Below are 19,936 nucleotides of genomic sequence, written 5' to 3'. Positions count from 1 at the left end.
TTATACCTATAGAGAAGCAGGTAACCGGTGATCTCTCTCAGCTCCGGGAAAGAGATGTTGGTGTACTCGGATGGCTCGGCGTTGTCGATCAGCAAAATTTGTACGAATCCTTCGACTAGTCGGCATCCCTTCAGTCTTGAGAACTGACGCACGGTGTTTCTTATGTCTATGCTTTGGCACACTGCAACAGAACAGAACAGAGAGAATAGAAAGGAGAAAGAGAATTATCTCTCTTCTTCTCGAGGGTGGTTGGATCGAGGCACCGTTCGTTACGATTCATTTAGAGGCAAGGTCGAGAGAGGCCTAGGACCAGATCCTTGATATCCGTCCCCTCCCCTCCCCTTCCTCGAACCGGATCCACGCACAGCCATTTCCAATCGTTCGTTATTAGCCACCGTCCCCATCCAGGTATAATTCGGCGATAACAAACGGAATCCTCTCCGGCTACGAGGCAATTATCCTCGTTTCGAGGGAGAGAGGGAGATGAATGGATGGATGATCCGTGGATTTGGACGGATACTTGGAACGACGACGTGTCGGTGACGAGGAGAGTCGACGCGTCGCGGTCAACTGTAACGGGTTGCGCTAAAAATACAGGCCGGCGGCTGGCATTGGGATAAACACGAGGGCGCGGGCCTCCTCTCGGGCCACGATCTACGAGCCACGCGTCGCCTCGTTTTATCGCCGTGTGTCGTGACGCCTGTAGATAGTCCCTGCAGCTTTCTAACCCCTAAGGTTAATTATAGCCCATTGTTCCTGGATACGCGTTCTTCGTCGTATATACGCCGCATTCGGCCAATAGCTCTACCTATTCTACGCGCTCCATTATTGTTGTATTGTTATATAATTGTCGTTCGAAGAGAAGGAAGTTTCTGAAAAGGAAGGAAGAATACTTTTCGAGTTCCTGGCTCTCTCTCTCGAAAAAAAAGGGGAATAATAAGTAGGTCGGATCGAGAGAATTTCGTTCTGGAAAAGGGAATGGAAGCGAGTCGAAACGGTGGAAATGGAGTGCATCGCGAAATCGCATTGGATCGCAGTCGTTTTCCTTGAACGAAAATTGAATCGGATAGCATCGTAACGCCCTCCAGGCCGTATTTATCACCGACATTTATTACTCTCCATTATTTTTCCCGGCTATAATTTTGCGCTTTGCAATTAAAATTGAGGAAAAGAAAAAGAAAAAAAAGGAAAAAAAAAGAAAAATACACGTATTCGTATAGAACATTGTCGAACCGAGTAGCAATAACCACGGATTATCGCCGTCCGTTCATTTGCCGATCAATCGTGAACCTTGACGTTTTTAAAATAGACGCCAGCCAATCGTTCGAGCGAATACCTGCTGGCCGGCTATCTCGATCCTCGCGGTGGAATGCCCGTGATTCGATTATGTTGTTTAATTTTAATCGAAAGAAGAGAAAAAAAAATAACGCGATGATTCGTGATCGACGAAACGAAAGGAAAAAAAAAAGAAAAAAAAAGAAGAAGCGAACGCGCGCCGTTCAGTCTCGCGTTGCCGAAAAACTACTCGTCACGACTCGACGGTGTCACCATCTGTCGGTTTCGCCCGAAAACAAAAACAAAAAAAAAAAAGAAGAAGAGGAAGAAGACGAAGAAGAAAAAAAAGGAAACAAAAGGCGAAACTACCGCTCGTAAAGCATCGTTCACACCGTTCGACGACGATTGCCGCCACGTATCGGCCAACGATAAGTCCCCCGACGACGATCTACCGATAACGCGCGCTAAAACGCTTCTTCCGCCGGCCAACTTATCAACGCGTTTTTTCCCTCCGCCGAAACGGGTTTTCCTCGTCCTATCGCGAAATCCGTCCTTCGCTTTCTCTCCTAGGAGAGAATTCCTTCCATTTCTCGCGAACGAAAAAGGAGAGAGAAAGAGAGAGAAAAGGAAAAAAGCTCGCGTTAATTTGCAACCGCGCGACGCTGAATCGTTGCGCCACGTTTCTCGATCGCACCTTCGATCATTTTTCTCCTTTTCGAAGTCGTATTCCATCCTCGATTCGGATATTATTTCGAAAAAGAGGATAGAATCGGTGGTATTTTTTTTATACCGTTTTTCGAGCCGTGTATGTGTATGTATATGTACCAACGCGTCACTCGATCCGAAGTAGCTGTGTCGGTGAAACGTCGGTATAATGTAATCCTCGTGGACACGGCTTACAGCCGGGATCGCGAAAAATCGAAAACTTTGGAACATCGAAAAATACTACGCTTCTTCGATTTGAATTTAAATCCGTGGAGGATAGAAATTTGGAAATGGATAGGTGGAAAAAAAACTTTTCTTTTCCTTTTCGAAATTCACTGTTCTCGCGGAGCAAGGTGTTGGAGACCACTCGAAACGTCGGATATCTTATCGTATCTCCATCCAACCGATATTGATTCTACGCAAATATACGTGAAATCGTGTCGTGTAGAATGTGTGCGTTCGTGTGCGCGCGAAAGAGAGAGAGAGAGAGATAGATAGACTCGCGAATCGTGTCAAATTTGACTTTCTACCGCTCTAGGAGGAGATAACGCGAATTTAGAATTTTCGTCTGGCACGAAGCGACGATATCGTCTAGCCTAGTTTTATTTAGTTTGCGTGCCTACGAAACATTCTTAAACACTCGTCGTGCCATTTTTTTCTCTCTTTCTCCCTCCTCTCCTCTCTTCTTCCTTTTTTCCTCTCCTCCTCGCAACGACTTCCCCGTAACGAATGCGTGGATTATTCGTGGAGGCTGGACGAGTGAAAAGGAGTGCGGGCTACGTATGCAAAATAGCGCATGTTTATCCGTGCATTATAGACGCAAAGTAGCAACCGGGCGACCGGTTATCGGGAATATCAAAACGGGGGCAACGTCGAACGGGCAAGAAAGTGATAATCCGCGACAGAGGCGAACCCATTAGAAATCGTTGAACGGATCGTTCGCTCCGCTTATTATAACCCGGACAAGTTCTTATTCGAATCGAGAAAGGAAAATGTAATCCTTCTCCATTTTCTTTCCTTCTTCTAGTCGCTTCGTAAAATTCAGGACGGAAAGGAAAAAAACCCGTGCGTTCCACACACGGTGGCAATCGAAAACACCGATAATTCGTATAACCTGGTATAATGTTGAGAGAGGAGGAAGGAGGTGAAGCGAGGAGGGGAAAAAAAAAGGTATGCGGCAACAACTCGGTAGAAGAAGCGAGGGAATACTGTCGAAAATTTATGCAGAACCGGCCTCTGAGATCTGCCGCCTCGGAACAGAAACGACTTACCGCGGTGTAACTGTAAAACGACCCGGAGGAGGAAAGCAACATGATTTACTCCCGTCCCTTCGCGGCTGTGCTTTCCACCTATCCCAAAAAATAATAATAATAATAATAAAATACAAAATTCTCTAACGAAGACACGCGAAATTCGAGGGGGAGAGAAAGGGAATTCCCGATAGATGACGAAACGAAAGAGGGGGAAGGATATCTCGATCGCGGAAGAAAAAGATCCCTTTTTCTTCTCGGGGGTTGCCGCGCTGAAAGAGAGAGAGAGAGACAGAGAGAGGGAAGAAAAAGGGAAAAAAAAAAATCTCGCATGCGTATCGCCCGATGACCTCGAGCTATGAAATTAACCAACACACGTCGGTCGGGGCAACGTCGGGGAATTCTTGATTATGCGTATCGGGGCGTGGATCAAGGCCGCTATTGACAACGGGTACGAGGCGCCGTCTGTTATTAAGGGAAATAAAAATTATCGAGCATCTCGGTAACTGGACTCGAGCGAAGGGGAAAGTGGAAAGGGGAGGGGGAGGGTGAGGGCAAAAGTGGCCGGGCAATTAAAAAAAACCTTTCCACGAAGAAAGAAAGAAAGAGAGAGAGAAAGAGAAAGCATAGTTTCGTCCCTAGAGATAGAGGAGATGATCGATTCCGCGAAACTCGGCCAACTCTCCTTCTCAGCGATCTGCCTCTCCTTCGCCGGATCGAGTTAATTCCGCAATTACCCTCGCTCTCGTCACCCAACTTTCCCAATCGAGAATCTCGAGTCATGGAGGGAAATGTTTCGAATCGAACCCTCGAATTTTGATAATCCATCTATGATGATAACGTGGACGACTATGATTTGGTCGGAAAGTTAAAAATAAGACGCGAAATGGGCATCCAGAGAGAGAGGGTTGACGCGATCCACTGAAAATAAAAGCTCTGGTATCGGGCGTTGATCGCGGTACCCTCTGGAGTCTATTAAAAGCGTCTCTCTCTCTCTTCCTCTTCCTCTCTCTCTCTCTCTCTCTCTCTGTTCCCGCTGTTTTCGATGAACCGGCGAGCCGCGTCAACCGACGTACGTGCACACCGATCAACCACCGCTTTTTGCGTCGCGTACGAGTTTATAAATAAACCACCTGTACACGCTTACGTTACGACTAAGGATAGAAACGAAGACGGCTCCGATCGAGTACCTCCCCCCAGCTTATACCTCCCTCTCGGGCTCCCTATCGCTCGTGGAAAATGGCCGGCCGCCTACGCGGTCCGCCGCGACACGAGCCGCACACTCGGTATAACTCGCCTCGGAAATACCATCGTACGTGTGTATATATATATATATAAAATCCATGGATCTTTATCCACTTTCCGCGCGTATATATATATATAGACACCTATTATCGGTAACCTCGAAAGATCGAATCGAATCCGAAGGAATGAATGAAGGAGGAGAAGAAAGGAGGAGTGAAATTTCGACGTTTACGCTACGTACCGTCCGTCGTAAACGGTGCGTTTATAAATAGACTTGGAGAAGGATACAATTTCTCGAGCGAACGCGTTCCTCTTTCCTTCTCTATCTCTATTCCCTTCTTTTTTTCGTGGTCGAACGGTGGAACGAACGAAGGAAGGAAGGAAGGAAGGAAGGAAGGGCGTATCGCGAGAAGGAAAGTACACACATGCGGTTACGGTTTACGGGCGCGAGGTTGGCCACGGCGAGAGATTAAGAGCGAGAGAGAGAGAGAAGAAGCGAGCCGGTTCTATTAACGGAGTCGTTAGCAGGTGTGAATCGTGGTCTCTCGGACAACTGCATCGGGCCGGCTACCGATCGGCCAACTCGCTTTTGCCACGCGAACGCGGCAAAATCGCAACCGGCCGCCGTTTCGATTACCACCGAGCCGCGCTCGGCCGATCTGGAGGGGATGGCGCGCGCGCGAGCGCGCTCGCTCGCTCGCTCGCTCGTTTGAAAAAAAATTTCAACGGACACCGCATTCCAGACGCTCTCCTCAAGGTTATTAGCCATTCACCCAAAGGCCAGGGTACTCGGAGGAGTGTTGTGCCCTTCCCCTCCCCTCCCCATCCGCTTCCTCGCTAGGCTTTTCCTACGTTTTCGAGCTCCTTCGAGAACGATCCTTCCTTCTTTTAAGAGTAAGAGCAAGAGAGAGAGAGAGAGATTGGAAGTCGGCGCGGTTGGAATTTAGCGGGTAATTTTTTCACTCGCGTTCCTCGGAATCTTCTCGCAGGATACGCGCGCAGGCCGGAGAAGAAGTTTAAATCATTGGCAAACCGGTACCTTGGGACAGGGAGCCACCTCTAGACCCAGCGGGATCCGCGATGGAAAATTCCTACGTTGAAAGACACGAAGAAAGTTGGCGGCAGGGAGGTGATGCTGGGATGGAAGGAGAGAGAGAGAGAGAGAGAGAGAGAGACGATCGGGCATCGAAGATTCTCGTCGTGGCGCGCGTCGCTTGTGTGTCGCCCCCCTCCCTCCCTCCCTCCCTCCCTGTCCCCGTTCGGCCGAGGAGGGAACAACGTTCGGCCGGGCGTAACGTATACGCCGGGGACAAGCATACGGCGGCGGCGGCGGCGGCGACCAGTGTTGTTACAAACTCGCAACAATGTTAACGCTATAACTATACAAGATTGCGAATGATCGTATATTCTCACCGGCTCGCATCGTTCCGACTAATTGCCACTTTTTGCATACCAACGGAACCGGTTGCCATCGATGATTCGAGCGGCTCGGATAATGGTTCCGCTTCGATGCCCCGATCGATCGCGAACGGGTTCTCCGGCCCAACGGGAAACGGCAGGCGTTCCCCCGTCCCCGACGATAAGTAAAATAAGAATCCGTCGATAAATTTTTTTTTCGCCTAAAATTCTCTTTCCCGCCAGATTTTCCTTCTTTCCATCACCCAAGCTCTTCCCATCGTCCAACCATTAACCATAAATGATAATCCCTCCATAATCAAATTTAATCTAAATTATCAATAATAATATAATCAAATAATATAAATTTTCCCTTCGAAAAATCGCGATTAACAATTTAAATAAATTTGGCCAAGAATCGAATTTTTCGATAAATAATCATTTCAGGAATCGAGAGTTTCGAATCGCGTCATTTTCCCGCTCGAAAAGAAGAAGAGAGAGAGAGAGGATTTTGCCGAAACTCGTTCAGCTGCGCGGACCACTCTTGATTACGATTTATGCGAATTTTCGAGCCCTCTCCCCCCTTCTTACGCGTTTTCCATCTACGCGATACACGGGGGACACGGTATCATCCGACGTTTCGCCTCGAAAATATCGAGGCGAATTATAAACCCCTTTGGGAGCGAGAACGTCGATTTATCGCGCTCCGTTATAACGGAGGAGGGGGTTGAAATCGATCGAGAGTCGGAACCGGTGTTTAAACGACGAACCGGGCCAAGAAACGTGTATATATATATATATATATATATATATATATATATATATATATATATCTCCGTTAATTCTCTAATCGATCCCTTGGACGATGACCACCAACCACCGAGGCTGGAGACCGTAAATAAAAAGAATTCCGTTGCGAATCGGCGGCCGATCATCTCGCAAGAAGAACGAGAGATGCGAGGACACGGTCGGGTAAAATCGGTTGCGTGCGCCGATCCCTCTCGCCGATCGAAACGAACACCAGGGACGACCAGGACGTTCGTATTATAAATTAGCCGCGCGACCTAACGTTTGTCACTCTCGTGCTCTCGCCTCGTTAAAGCTCGGCGACGGGAGCGGCGACGGAGGGGGCGGGAAGGGGCGCCGCACGAAAGGCGGAAAAGACGGCAGCAGAGACGGCGAGGCCTCCGTTCAGCACGAAACGCGATTACCACCGCCATCGCTGGCGATCGCGTTTCCTCGATCCGCCTAATCCACCTCCTCCTCCTCCCCGAATCGTTCCAATTTGCTCGCGATCGCGTTTCCACCTCCGCGGTGTCGGGTATCGAATCCTCCTCCTCCTCCTCTTTCACAGGCTTAGCGGAGGGATTAGAATTTGGAAACGCGATACCCGGACAACGCAGGATTGCGTTGTCCCAGTTTCGGGGAATTTGATGACGGGAGGCAGGAAGCGGCCGTCGAAAACAAACGGCGAGGAAATCGAGGACGACCGACGCAGCTCGTTCCAGGCTGGGAAAAGGAGGGGGAGAGGGATATATATAATGGGGAGCGGCGGAGAAGAGGCCCTCCTCCGACAAACAAGAGACAGAGATCGGCTCTAGAATCGCGAATAATCTCTCCCCGGGGGCGAGGCGACCGCCAAATCCGTTAAAAATCGCCGAGCGATCCGAGTGGCTGGGAGTTTGCGAGACAGAGACGGAGGAGAGACGACATTCCGAATGTATGTAAGTTGGCGCGAGCGTAGAGATCCGTCTCCCCTTTGTTTACCAAAGGTAAGCTACGTCGGCATACTTGGACGCGTGACTCCTTGGGGACGCGTTAACAGCGGTGGCTCGGTAACTACTCGCTTTAAATAGTATGTCCCAGGGCTAATAACCGCGACGAGCGTGTGTGTATGTGTATATATATATTCATATATGCATATATACAGGGTGTGTCCCGCGAAACCAAATAGTGGAAGAGAGGCACGAAACGGAAAACAAAGAGCTTCCTTTTATCCGGTTACCCCGGATAAATCCGGAGTAAATTACGGGAGGGGGAGGGGAGGAGCCGAAATCGATTGGTCGGCGTGTGCACGGGACACATATTAATCGGATTTCTGGTCGAGGAGAGAGAGAGAGAGGGGGGAGAGGGAAGTGGGTAAGAGGGAACGACAGCTAGCGACGCCGCAAATGGGGTCATCCACCTTGGTTAGTCGATGACCGTAGGGCCAGGTGGAACGAGTCGACGGGGATCCGCTGGCCGAGTATCTCTTTAACGTCGTGTGTTCGAGCGATACCGGAAGCTCCTGTCTAGACGATGCTTTTTTTCCTTTCCTCCGCTGGTTCCGCTTCCCCCTTCTCCTTTTCCCTTTCTCCCTGCCCCCCTCTCACTCTCTGTGGTGAGGTCTTCCGTGACTGAAATTTTCGCGAGCCTCGCACAATCGCGGTTGGCTTCGATCCAGTCGACATCTCATCCTTTTGTCGTTTCACTCGTGCTAGATCCTTTAACGCGGTTCTCCAATTTCCAAACCAACGCCGTGTATCGTATATTCAATTTTCCGGGACGATCCCTCAACTACTGCTATTACTCCCTCCTTCCAGCGATTAAAATTCGTTGCCGAATCCTTCCACGATAATACGCCCGTGGAAAGAGAAAAGATCGAGGATCGATCCTTTCTTATTCGAGGAAGAGAGACTATCGATACTTTTCGTTCGAACGATATCGAATATCGCTTCGAACAATGGGGCCGTGATTTCAATAGAAATCTTCATTCCTCTCTCTTTCCTTAACTATCCTCTGTGTAAAACGTGAACACCACCTCCACCCAGTTTTATATAGGTCCGATTGTCGAAACGTTTCGGGGTGGAATTTCAAGGGGCATGTAAGGCTATTAATTTGAGAGAGGTGGACAGCTACGCCAAGTATCCCGCAGGAAATGGTATGGCCGGCCTCCTTAATAACGGGGCTGACCCCTCCTCCTCTGCCCCCCCCGATGCCACTGTACGCTCGGGCCGAAACGGGTCCGAAACAGGGATATCTGCCCGGAGCGGGCCAAGGCGATGGATATCCCCCTTTGATCGACGATCGACCCGATATATCGGCGTACGTTAGCCGATCACGGATCACGATCCTCTCGCCATCGTTTCTCGCCACCGCGTCTCTCCACCCGGGCGGAAATCATTAAATAATGTCACCGAACGACTTCCGTTGCCACTTACCGTAAACGGCCACGCCGCTTAATATGCAGCCGACACGCCTTAATTACATCGCTCTCCCTGCCCTCTCTCGCTCGCCGCTGCACCCACGCGTTCCGCTCCTCCCCCCTCCCTCACTTCGGACAAGACGAGCTTTCCATCCAATCTTACGCCACATCTCGCGATTCTCGCATCGTACGGATAAGTATCTCGATATCTTCCTTTCTCTCTTTCCTTGCTCGCGGAGAAGGTTCAATTCTCGAATTGATATATCCCTTCAATTTTAATCGTTCGGATAATAGCCGTTAATGGCGGGGCGAGTCTCTGGAATCGGGCCGCTTCCCGATAATTGATAATCCCGGTCGGTAATAAAGGGGGAGCCGCGCGAGGTACGATAACTATCTCGAGGCAGGGAGCAAGGAATAAGGTAAGGAAAAGCCACGCACGCGTTCTTTTCGTTCCGCTCGGTAAGAGAGAGGATAAGGTCGTAACATTGTTTACAAATTTGATGCTCGCGCTCGATCGTAAATAAATGTGGAACATTGGTTAGAACCGGGCCGTAAATTTACGACGATGACGCGGAGAGAGGGGGGAGGGAGAGGGAGATGGGAGACGGAAGAGGGGGGGGGGGGCAGGAGGAGGAGGGCGTGTGACGAGCAACGAAATGCGCGTTTCGGTGTACGGAAACGATCCTTGCTAAGCTTTGTACACAACGTCGTAAAACTAGACTAATTGGTGTATCGCCCGGTTAACTGTCCCGTTTGAAACGAGTCGTCGCGCATTTCGAGTTTCTCGTACTCGGCACAGGCGAAAGTTGCACGCGCGAACGAGCGAATAATTAGTCATGCCCATTGCCGCTCGAGGTGGTGAGAAACGATCTCCCCCGACCTCCCGCCCGTGGACCTCGTTCCTAAGCGTCGTCGTGTACGATTAACGGCCTTCCCTCCCCTCGCGATCGCGATTCAACGCTTCGAATTTAGCTCTACATTGTTCCGTGCGTTATTCACCGCGCGGGACGCGCGGTTACGCGAGGAGCGCCCTCTGTCGTTTCATTCGCGTTTCCATACGTTTGCACGGCGCGCGTGGCCGGGCGCCGCCAACCGACGGTTTAACGCGATTTATTTCTTCAATGACGCGGAACACCGCCGAGAAACGTCCAAATTTGCCGGTACGAGATTCGAATGGATTTACGATCGCGAATATTAATCGCGCCCGATATTAACGACTGCATTGTATATATGTATATATATATATATATACGTTGTTGCGTGATGGTAAATAACGAGACGTGGCAACAATGTAGAAAAGAAGCTAAATTTGCCGAGCGTACCGTAAATCCTCATCGTGGAAAAAACAGGGTTGTCAACGTTCGTTAATTACGCGGCATCCACGGGAATGAGAAACGATATTAAAAATATGCACAGTCGACGGGCTTCCGTCGCCTAATCGCATTTCGTTAATAATGACGCACGGCGGGAAACAATGCGGGGAAAAGGCCGAATTTTACCGCGCCGTTGTGTTACGACAACGCGTAACAACGTACGTACGCCCTTTGCACGCGTCGGCCACGATTAATCTCCACGATCCTCTTTTTCTTCGTCCACGAAGATGATTTAAATTGTCCCGCAAATTTGGATCTTTTCTCTCGCGTTAATGAACGTCGCGGGGAAAAACGTCGATATCTTCTTCGAAAAAAAAACCTGAAACCTTTTTTTCTCCCCCTCTCTTTCTTCCTTTTTTTAAATTCGCGTCTCGAACGCGACGGTTCCCGCGTTAACCGGGTTAAACGGTGACCGCGACGAAATTCGGTCACGACGACTCGATTCTGCGACGAACCCTCCGACGGGTGGTACGAGTCTTTATCGATCGAGCGACCCGGTCGCGCTTAATTCTTCCCGTTCGAAATCCCCTCCCTCGAAAGGCAGAGGTAGGATCCGTAATTAACGAGTCCTGGCCGAAAATTAACGAGGGACGAAAAGTGAACGAAATATACGAATATGAAACAGAATTACTCTTTGATAAGTGTTACCTTTGCTTTACCTTTCTTTTCCCTTTGTGGCGCGCAATTCGAAATCGGTTTCGACCGCGTTCCAATGAAATTTCCCAAACGGAACTCGCCGTCCACGAACGAACTTTTACCGCTACGAGCGGTCTGCTCCGCGCCGTCCAAAATATTTTGGCTTCGGCGACGGCGTGTCTCGTGAACTGCAACGCGGCAAACGGGGGCATAAATTCGTTCACCCGAGACGGTTCGCGCGTGCATCCATTTACAGGCGGCGCGATCCGCGAGAAATAGAACGCGGGGCTATCTCGTCGGCCGATGGATACGCGCGCCGCTCGAGAAATCGCGAATCGGAATAATCCTCCCCTCTTTGATCCCGCTCGGAGATCCGACGCGAGAGATAATTCCTCGGGAGGAAAAATTCGATGTTTCTTCTTCTCGTTTCGGGGAAGAGAGAGAGAGAATACAAATAAATAAAAAGAAACTTATGTGATTAGCGTTCGTTAGATTCTCCTTATCGCTTGCATCCGATAATTCGATCGGCTCGAACCGATTCCCTGGGAAACTAAATCTGTATTCTCGTAGAGAAAGGAGGAAAAGATGAAAATTTTAACCGCGATATAATCTAGGAGAATCTCTTTTTAAATTTTCTCTTAAAAAGAAAGAAAAGAAAAGGAAAAGCGTTCTCGAAATTTCTCGATCGCAGGCTTATCGCATTTCTCTGCCGCGATTTCCCGCGGTAATTTCGTGACTTTTAATCAATCGGACTCGACGACCTCGCGGTCGATTGACGTATTAAACTCGTCTCGAAGCGAGCACGATACTGTTAATTGGCGAGCCGACTCCGGTCGGGTCGGTTCAGCCTCGTGTCCCGGTTGGCCTCGGCATGGCCGGTTTAACGCGAGGAAACATCGGCCAGGAATTCAAAACGTAACGATGACGCGCGATTCGCATCTTCTTCTTCTTCTTCTTCTTCTTCTTTTGTTTCTTCCGCTTTATTCGCCGGCGCATTATCGGCCGTTCGAACAATCGTGACGCTACAACTTTTGCGAACCACCCAGCCAAACATTTTTTCTCAACCCCTCCCTCCCTCTTTCTTCTCGGGGAGACTTCGATTCCGTTCGAAAGGTGAACGAACTTTCTCAAACTTCTCAAGCATCGAGCAGAAACGAAACCCGCCTCGAAAACAAACAAACGAACAAAAAAATTCTCCCTCCTCCTCCCTTATAATTCCTATCGGCTAATTGATCCGCAGTCGATTTCTCGGGCGGAGATATATATCCGCTGGTCGGGCAGGGATAACTCGTTTCAACGGTCGGAACAATTTGCTTTTAATTCGATTTCGGGAGGAGGAGGGGGATGGCGTAGAAAATATCAGAGGCCGGCTACGTTCGGCCTATCGCTTTTTAAAGCTGTTCTCACGCTCGCGTGCTCGATAAAACGCGGATATGGTTCAGTTCAGTTCCGCGTGTCCAGATAATCCTTTCCTCTATTCCCCTCCCTCCTTTTTCCATCAATTTCATCGCCCCGCCTTTGTACACGTATCCCGAGCAGAACGTTAATTTTCATCCTCCGCGGAGGGATTAGCAGGGTCGGGGAATTAGCGGGGACAGGTGGAAATTATCGCGCGGTATTACAACGAAAGGTTGACAAAAGAGGGGAGGGCGAGCCTTAAATCGGCAAGATTTTACGCGGAATTACATATATCATCTCCCTTCTCTCTCGCCAAGAGGATCGTCGAGATCCATTCTCCTCCTTCGAAACAATTTCTTTTTATAATCCTCGGATCGAAGGTTAATCGAGGATAATTAATTAAGGGAGGAGGAAGAGAAGAATTGGACGCGTTTCTCGCGGATAACGGAGAAGGGAGCCGCGTTTCGAATCGATCGACGCCTCTCCTCTCAGATTGGACCGATAACACCGATCCATCGGCCTCGCTTTTATACGATCGTACATATACATATAGAAACGCGTAGTATCTGAGAGAGAGAGAGAGACGGAAAAGACGAAGATAAAGATTCGATCGGATTAAGTGATTGGAAGAGAGAGAGAGAGAAAGGGGTGGAGAGATGAATCGATGGGGACGGTTATGGCAGGGTGGGGAAGACGAAAGGGAGTAAAGTTGCGAGCGAAGGGGTTGCACTGCGCGCTCGGCTCGGCTCGGCTCGGCTCGGCGACGATGAATTCGCCGTAAATGGCATCCTGTTCCGTGTCCGTATCGCCGCGCTCGAATACTCAATTTCCGGCGGAAGCGTCGGGGGAATTAACGCGGCGTGCCGAGTTTTGTATAATCGCGTTTTAATTTGATTTTCTCGGGGCGTACCGCGTGCTTCCTGCGCGTGCGGTTGCCAATTAGTAATCCCTCCCTCCCTCCCCCCCTCTCTTTCTTTTTCGCCCTTTCGATGCGTGTCCTCGGCCGCGATGATCGCCCGCGCGAAATCTTCCCCGAATATATATATATATTCCCTGTGTGAACAGCGAGTGGAGGGGGTATCGCACGCGCGATCGCAGCGCCGCGATACCAGGACCGCGCCGGTAACGAGGGATTGGCGAATAAGCGATCGGATTACCGACCTGTGACCGATTAAACGATCCGCTGGGAAGGAACGGAGACTCGTCGAGTAAAAAATCAGGGGAGAAGGGGGATGTGCGAATCGAATCGGCCAGGCACCTGTTCTCCTCGAACAAGAAGAAGAAGAAGAAGAAGAAGAAGAAGAAGAGGTTTCGATCGAGGTCCTCGGTAGGAGGAGAGGGGGAAGAGAGAGAGGGAGGGAGAGATTCGTTTTTCACGGTTGTCGAGCTTTATTACCCTACGCGTAATGCGGTTGAAGAAAGAAAAAAAAAAGAAGAGAAGGAATACCGGATCGGGTGGATAAGAATCGAATTAAAATAATATTTCTCTAATTATTTTCATTCCCTCCCCTCTTCCTTCCCTCACCCTTATTCTCGCGGTTGAATCAAATTGATAATTTTATCGCGACCGACGATCGAGTTGCTCCGCTACTCGCACGCAACCTCGATCCTTTCTCGTTAACAGATAGAGAAAGAGGGAAGGGGAGGGGGGGGATCAGAAATACAAAGAATGGGCCGATATTATCTGCGTGGCGGGATCGCGTTCGGGATTCCGGAATGGCATACGAGGCCCGGCTATTTGCATAATTCCGCCGTATGAGGGACGGGTGGCGGCGGCGAAAGGAGCCGGCCGCCCGATCGTTCGTTTCGTTTTTAGCACCGCTCGAAACAAAGTTGGCCCCTGCTCTGTGAAATACGGTTCACCCGTCGCCGTGCGAGAGGGCTCGGCCTTTACGACTTTCCGCGCTTCGACGCGGTTTTCTCCTTCCCCGCTTCGCTCCACCTCCTCTTCTCCTTTCCCTTCCATCCGACTATCGCGTGACGAATTTCGCGCGCTGCAAGCCTAGAATTTCGCCGATCGGGGCTCCCTGCCAATTCTCAAGGCTATTTTGCCTCCAGATCTTATCTCGGAAACATCGTTTCGAGACGAGCTTTGAAATCAACTCTCTCCGTTGCACGCGCTCTTTCGATACCATTCTTTTTATTTAATTGTTCTCGATTCGTCAGAAGGTTGACGACAGTGCTTCCATCGATATCCACGATTGAGGAGGATAAACGAGACTTCCGAATCGCGTGGAGATATGTATATATTAATACACGGGCGAGACGAAATGCAAATCGGCCGAGCAATTTGCATCTCGGCCCTCTCCGATCGGATACTGGGAAAGATAACGGAGATCCTGTTTAACCGACCGATAGTTTCTCGGCTCGATGTTCGCGTCGACCACGTTCGATGAAACGAGGCAGGCGAACGAACGAGGGTAGCGATTATGAACGAAGCTGCGAATCGAGTCGAGTCGAGTCGAGTCGAGTCGTCATTTCGACCGAATCGAGCGGATGGAAAGGGAGAAGGAGACAAAGTTTTACGATCGTTGCGTTTCAAGTTTTGCTTGCGTCGAAGGTCGACCGCAGCCCGGCCTCCAACCAACGCTCGAGGACGATCTCTGGGAAAAAGAGATTTGCAATTCGCGTTCTTCGTTTCTTCGCAAAAATTCGCACGATAAATTCCTTCCTCCGCGACATCTTCTTTCGCTCGATCGAGACACAAACGGGGGCGAAAAATTTTGTCGCACGTGTCGCCGTTAAAGGGGGTCGAAAACCGCAGCCTCCTTTTCACCTGCTCTCCCTCTCTCTCTCTCTCTCCGCTAATTCAACGAGACGGAAAGAGGCGTGGAGGCGTCGAGTTAAATATTTCCAGCCCATTTACCTCCGCCCGACACTCGATTCGCTCCTCTGTCTCCGCCACTCAACGTTGCGCGTGATTCGCCCGCTGCCCGAATTACGCGAGCCCTTTCTCTCTGCCCCCGATTCTCCAAACTTTCCAACTTAACCATCCCATTTAAACGTCCAAACCGAAGAGATATCCGTCGAGACATCGTCCATCTGGATTTGGATTAGATCCTCGACGTGTTTGATCAAAAAATCTCGTCACGATCGATACGCGCGCGTTTGAAAAATTTTCGCGAAAGGAATAAAAATATCCGATCCTGTCACGTAGAAGGGGAGGGGTGACGGCGCATCTGTAATAAACGCGCTACCCCCCCGCGATAAAAGTCGATAATCCGGACGTGCAACGCGGCACGACGTAATGGTACGAGCTTGTCGCGTATAAATTAAAGATGTATTAAAGAGGTACAGGCTAGGAAATAACGGGTATTATATTTAAAAGGACGAGTCTTTTGTCCGAACCGAACCACCGAGGGGCATCGTCGTTTTACGAGTATTACGCTTTCCAGGCACCAAAGTAATTTACACTGGTTTTAAACGGCCGCGCGATTACACAGAGAGGAGAGATTGGGGAAATTCGTCAGAAAGGAAGGAGAGAAATAATAAATAAACCCTCCCCCGGAATATCCTCCAACGGAAATATTCATCGAATCGCGTCGATTACGATCCTCCCTTTCTATATCCATCCACGATGAAAATGCAAAAGTTAGTCAAAGATTCATCCGCTACACGGATCTACAGTGTAATGAGTTTAATGGCAATTCCCCACCCCGCCGCTTTCCACTCGACGAGCCGCTTGCTCCATTCGTAGTAACGATCGCGCAAGAGAGGGATGGGAGGGAGGGAGAGAGAGAGGGGGGAAAAAAGAAGAGATCGAACGAATAATTTTTCACCGAGCAACAGGGGCGAGCCGTGTATCCGAGCCCGGGTCAAAAATGCGAAATTGCCTTTCGATAACTCGATATCGATACGGAACAGACGGGGAGGGAGGGAGAGGTATCATCGATGACGCGGAAAAATCAACGAATCCGATATACGAGCTGCAATTTAGCCGGCAATTAATTAATATTTGCGTTCGAGCGGATAGATGCGGTCAATATTTTCGAGCGGATCCACAAACACTAGCGTACGATCTTTCGCACTACACGATTGGCCAAGAATCCCTAAGAAAGGAAAAAGAAAGGAGTCGAGCTCGGGAAGTAAACGAGATCGTTGACTCGAGGGATGGATACGCATGCAATTGAGTTACAAGAGAAAAAGGAAACCCGTATCGAACGTGAATCATCGATTTCGAGAGAGAAGAAAATGTTGAGTCCATGATCCAACGATCGAAACGAAAGTAAATATATATATACACAGAGATTGACTCACCTCCCTCTTCTTTGGAGGAACGTTCTCTGGACGTTGGCTTTTGCAGGTCCGCGGAAGCGGAGAACACGAGTACCAGGAATAGGAACAAAATGGTCCAGGTTAACGTCTGCTGCTCGTGGCTGGTCGCGGGCAGAGATCTGGCCGACCTCGTCGAGTTCCACCGCACCACGCTGGACACGCAGCCGCTCGAGGAAGGGCCGTCGTCGGGCCTTCGTCGATCCTTCGCCGACACGACCCCTGCGGGGGAAGCGTGGCCGCGATCCGCCACCGATCGCCCGCGTCTCGTCATCCGACCGCGGCCCCCCTCCTCCTCCTCGTCCGTTTCCGACCGTCCGCCCGAGACGAGGCGTCCGCCGCGAAGCCGCTCGCACAGGTCGCAGAGCGACGGGAAAGGTCCGTGGTCGTGGTGCTGCGGCGAGGAAGAGGGGCAGGGGTCGGGTTGGGGGATGATCGCGGAAGCGTCGCTCGAGAGACGGGAGGAGGTGGTCGTCGCGCCAAGTTTCGCGAGAGTCACGGCGATCGTCGACTCCGCGGACGTCGCTACGCCGCCGCCGAGCCTGCGCGTGCACCACGTTGACGGCTCCATGCCTGCCTTCCTCGTGCACCCGATCACACACCACGGCCAATTCCTCTCGCCGCCTTTGTCCCAAGATCTCGATAATCCGGACACTTCCTCCTCCTCCTCCTCACATCCGACCGTCTCTCGTCGTCGCGGCGATGGTCCTCGTGGTGCTCGTCCTCGGGCTGGTCTCGGCGGACGTCGCCTCGTCGTGCATCTTCCTCGAACTCGATCCAGTCTTCCGGTTCCTCGTTCCACGACCGACCGTCCTCCTTTCCCCTTTCCCTCCTCGAAGAATGGAAAACGAAGGAGAGGAGGAAGAAGAGGGGCAAGGGAAAGAAGAAGAAGAAGAAGAAGACTCGAAGAAAGAGGCAAAGGTGGACAAAGATTCGAGGAAGATCGACTAGACTCAGGAGCGGTCGGGGACGCAAGCTCGGGACGCGAACGTCGGTAGAAGAGACATCTCTTCCCGCGGTGTTGTACTATCGCCCAATCCCGTGTCGAGAATGAGCCAAATATCAGTCTCTCGTTGCGAAGAAATGACAACACCGATGGCTGCGTGCCTCGTGTGCCGCCATCGATCGCGTCTTTCGAGTCGAACTCGATGACAGCCGAACCGTGAATCCTCGCTACCTGTCCTGACCGCTACGTATCCTCTCCCTTCCTCCCTCTCTCCCTCTCTCTCTCTCTCTCTCTCTCTCTGTGCAAACGTGATTTATTCCCCCTCGCCTCTCGGTTATTCTCTCCTTACACGCGAGGCGTCCCAAAACGCTTTCCTCTTCTCCTCGATCTTCCCACCATCGACGAACAACAATCCTGAAATCAGAGAATCGAATTATTCAACTTTTGATTTCGCCCAATATTCCCGTTTCCCTCGGAGAGGATCGAAAAAAAAAGCGTTACTTGGCGCGCAAAGTAAATAGGAGGGGAACAAATGTTGCCATGAATTTTACGGGGAACAGCGTCAATATTTAACCCGGAGACTGCGCGCGATTTAATCGGCCTCGTTAACGCATGCTCTTCGCCCGCGTTTTGCGCCACCGACGACGCGAACAACAATCCGCTCCTCCCCGATTCTTATCCACCCGCGGATCATCGCGATTCCTCCGACGATCGATCCTTTCCTTCCTCCTCCGTGTTTCACGCAGAGGATATCTCGCGGAGAGAAATTCCGAAACTAAACGGTTAAACCGTTTCCCTTACTCCTGGTGTAACCTTCGATCGCGGTTGGGGAAGGAAGATTGAACGAAAGCTCAAAGGGCCGACTACCAGCTTGTTGCTAGCCGCGTTCCTGCCGGAATACGATGTTTGGGAATAATTCAGTGGAAGAAGGAAAGTAAGATTCCACCCCCTCTCTCTCTCATGAGTCACGGAGGAGGATGCGTCGAGATTGAAAGATCCGAAGGTTAAAATTGGAAAAGTGACCAGTAATATTCGCCACGAGGAGAGAGAAGTATCCAAGAATACGTTCGTTTGCGAAATTAATCGCCCTTTCTCCATCGACCATCTCTCCTTCTCCCCCTCCTTTTCTGCTCCGGGGAAAATTTGTTGGGCGGGAGAGGTAAAGCGCTGGAAAAGGTACTGCTGCTTTACTTTTACTTTTAACAACAACGGTCGGTCTTGTCGGTCTTTGAAATTCAATTACTCGGACGGCTCGAAACGGGCATCGTTAGCACAGAAACGAGAGAGAGAGAGAGGCACACGCATGCCCGCCGCGGAATACTTAACGAGTTGGCTAGCGTGCTAGCCACGTACCCGGTTTTCTAAGAATAGAGGGGCATACTTCGATAATCGCGTCATCGTCATCGTGGTCGTCATTCATCGGGGGCGAATCCAGGCCATCCAGGATAGTTTCGAGATAAAAACTCCGTTTCCGCGATCCCTTTTCGTACCATCTCCGCGCGTATTAAATCGAAAGAGAGGGGGGGGAGTGGAAGGGGAGGGGGGAGCGTTATTCGCATACGATATCTGGATTATATGGATCCGGGCGGCGCAAACTCCCTCGAGCTCGTTCGTTCGTTTGTTCGTTCGTTCGTTCGTTCGTTCCACGTTTTATAACTAGACGAGACAGTATCTAATATTAATTCCATTGGACCGTGAAATCGTCGCTCTGTTTTCGTCCGTCCCGCGTATCGCTCGTTTTCTCGTTGCCTCCAAAGAGGCTGGTAAATTAATAATCGGGGTTCATCCACCTTCCGTTCACCCCACCGAATCAAACGAAAGGAATACGAACGATCGTCGACGTCCTCTGAGGGAGGGGGAGGGGAGGACTCCCTTTATGCGCGCGCAATCTGGCCGATCGTGATCTTTTCTAATATCGTACCTTGATCCGGACGGAATGTCCATTCACCGACCGCGATGCTTCTCACGATCCCGGATAATCCCGTTTACGAACCAACGGTAGCGATATCTCTCTACGAGTAAATTAAAATTTAGCGTGAATTGGACACGGTTGATCGTTTTTTCGAATCATATATACACACACGTTGGAAGTAATTTAAATTGCGGATGGAATCTTTCTCGCGCCAACCGAAATCCAATGACACTGGGGGAGAGAATTGGCGCGTCGAGCACGCATTGAAAAACAAGACGATTGTGCGTTGCGGGCGCGCGGTTGCAAAACACCGTTCTGGTTACCATGACACTCGGGTTAAGTAAC

General features: G+C 50.4%; 1 protein-coding gene across 4 annotated transcripts in view; it reads right to left on the bottom strand.

The window, feature by feature from the left end:
- The window catches only part of InR-2 (insulin-like receptor-like), a 51,035-nt gene that overhangs the window by 11,051 nt on the left and 20,048 nt on the right, over positions 1-19,936 (bottom strand). For 2 of the 4 annotated variants that reach the window (XM_006568694.3, XM_006568695.3), the window contains exons 2-3: positions 16,719-18,093; positions 7-181 (exon numbers count right to left, since the gene is read on the bottom strand). In XM_006568694.3, the coding sequence (XP_006568757.1) occupies positions 7-181; positions 16,719-17,304 (761 nt within the window). In that variant the 5' untranslated portion in view covers positions 17,305-18,093. 4 annotated transcript variants of the gene reach the window in all.

Source organism: Apis mellifera, linkage group LG2, assembly GCF_003254395.2.
Source record: "Apis mellifera strain DH4 linkage group LG2, Amel_HAv3.1, whole genome shotgun sequence".
Taxonomy (NCBI): domain Eukaryota; kingdom Metazoa; phylum Arthropoda; class Insecta; order Hymenoptera; family Apidae; genus Apis; species Apis mellifera.
The sequence above is the reverse complement of the archived record's forward strand: the minus strand, read 5'-3'. Positions and strand labels throughout refer to the sequence as shown.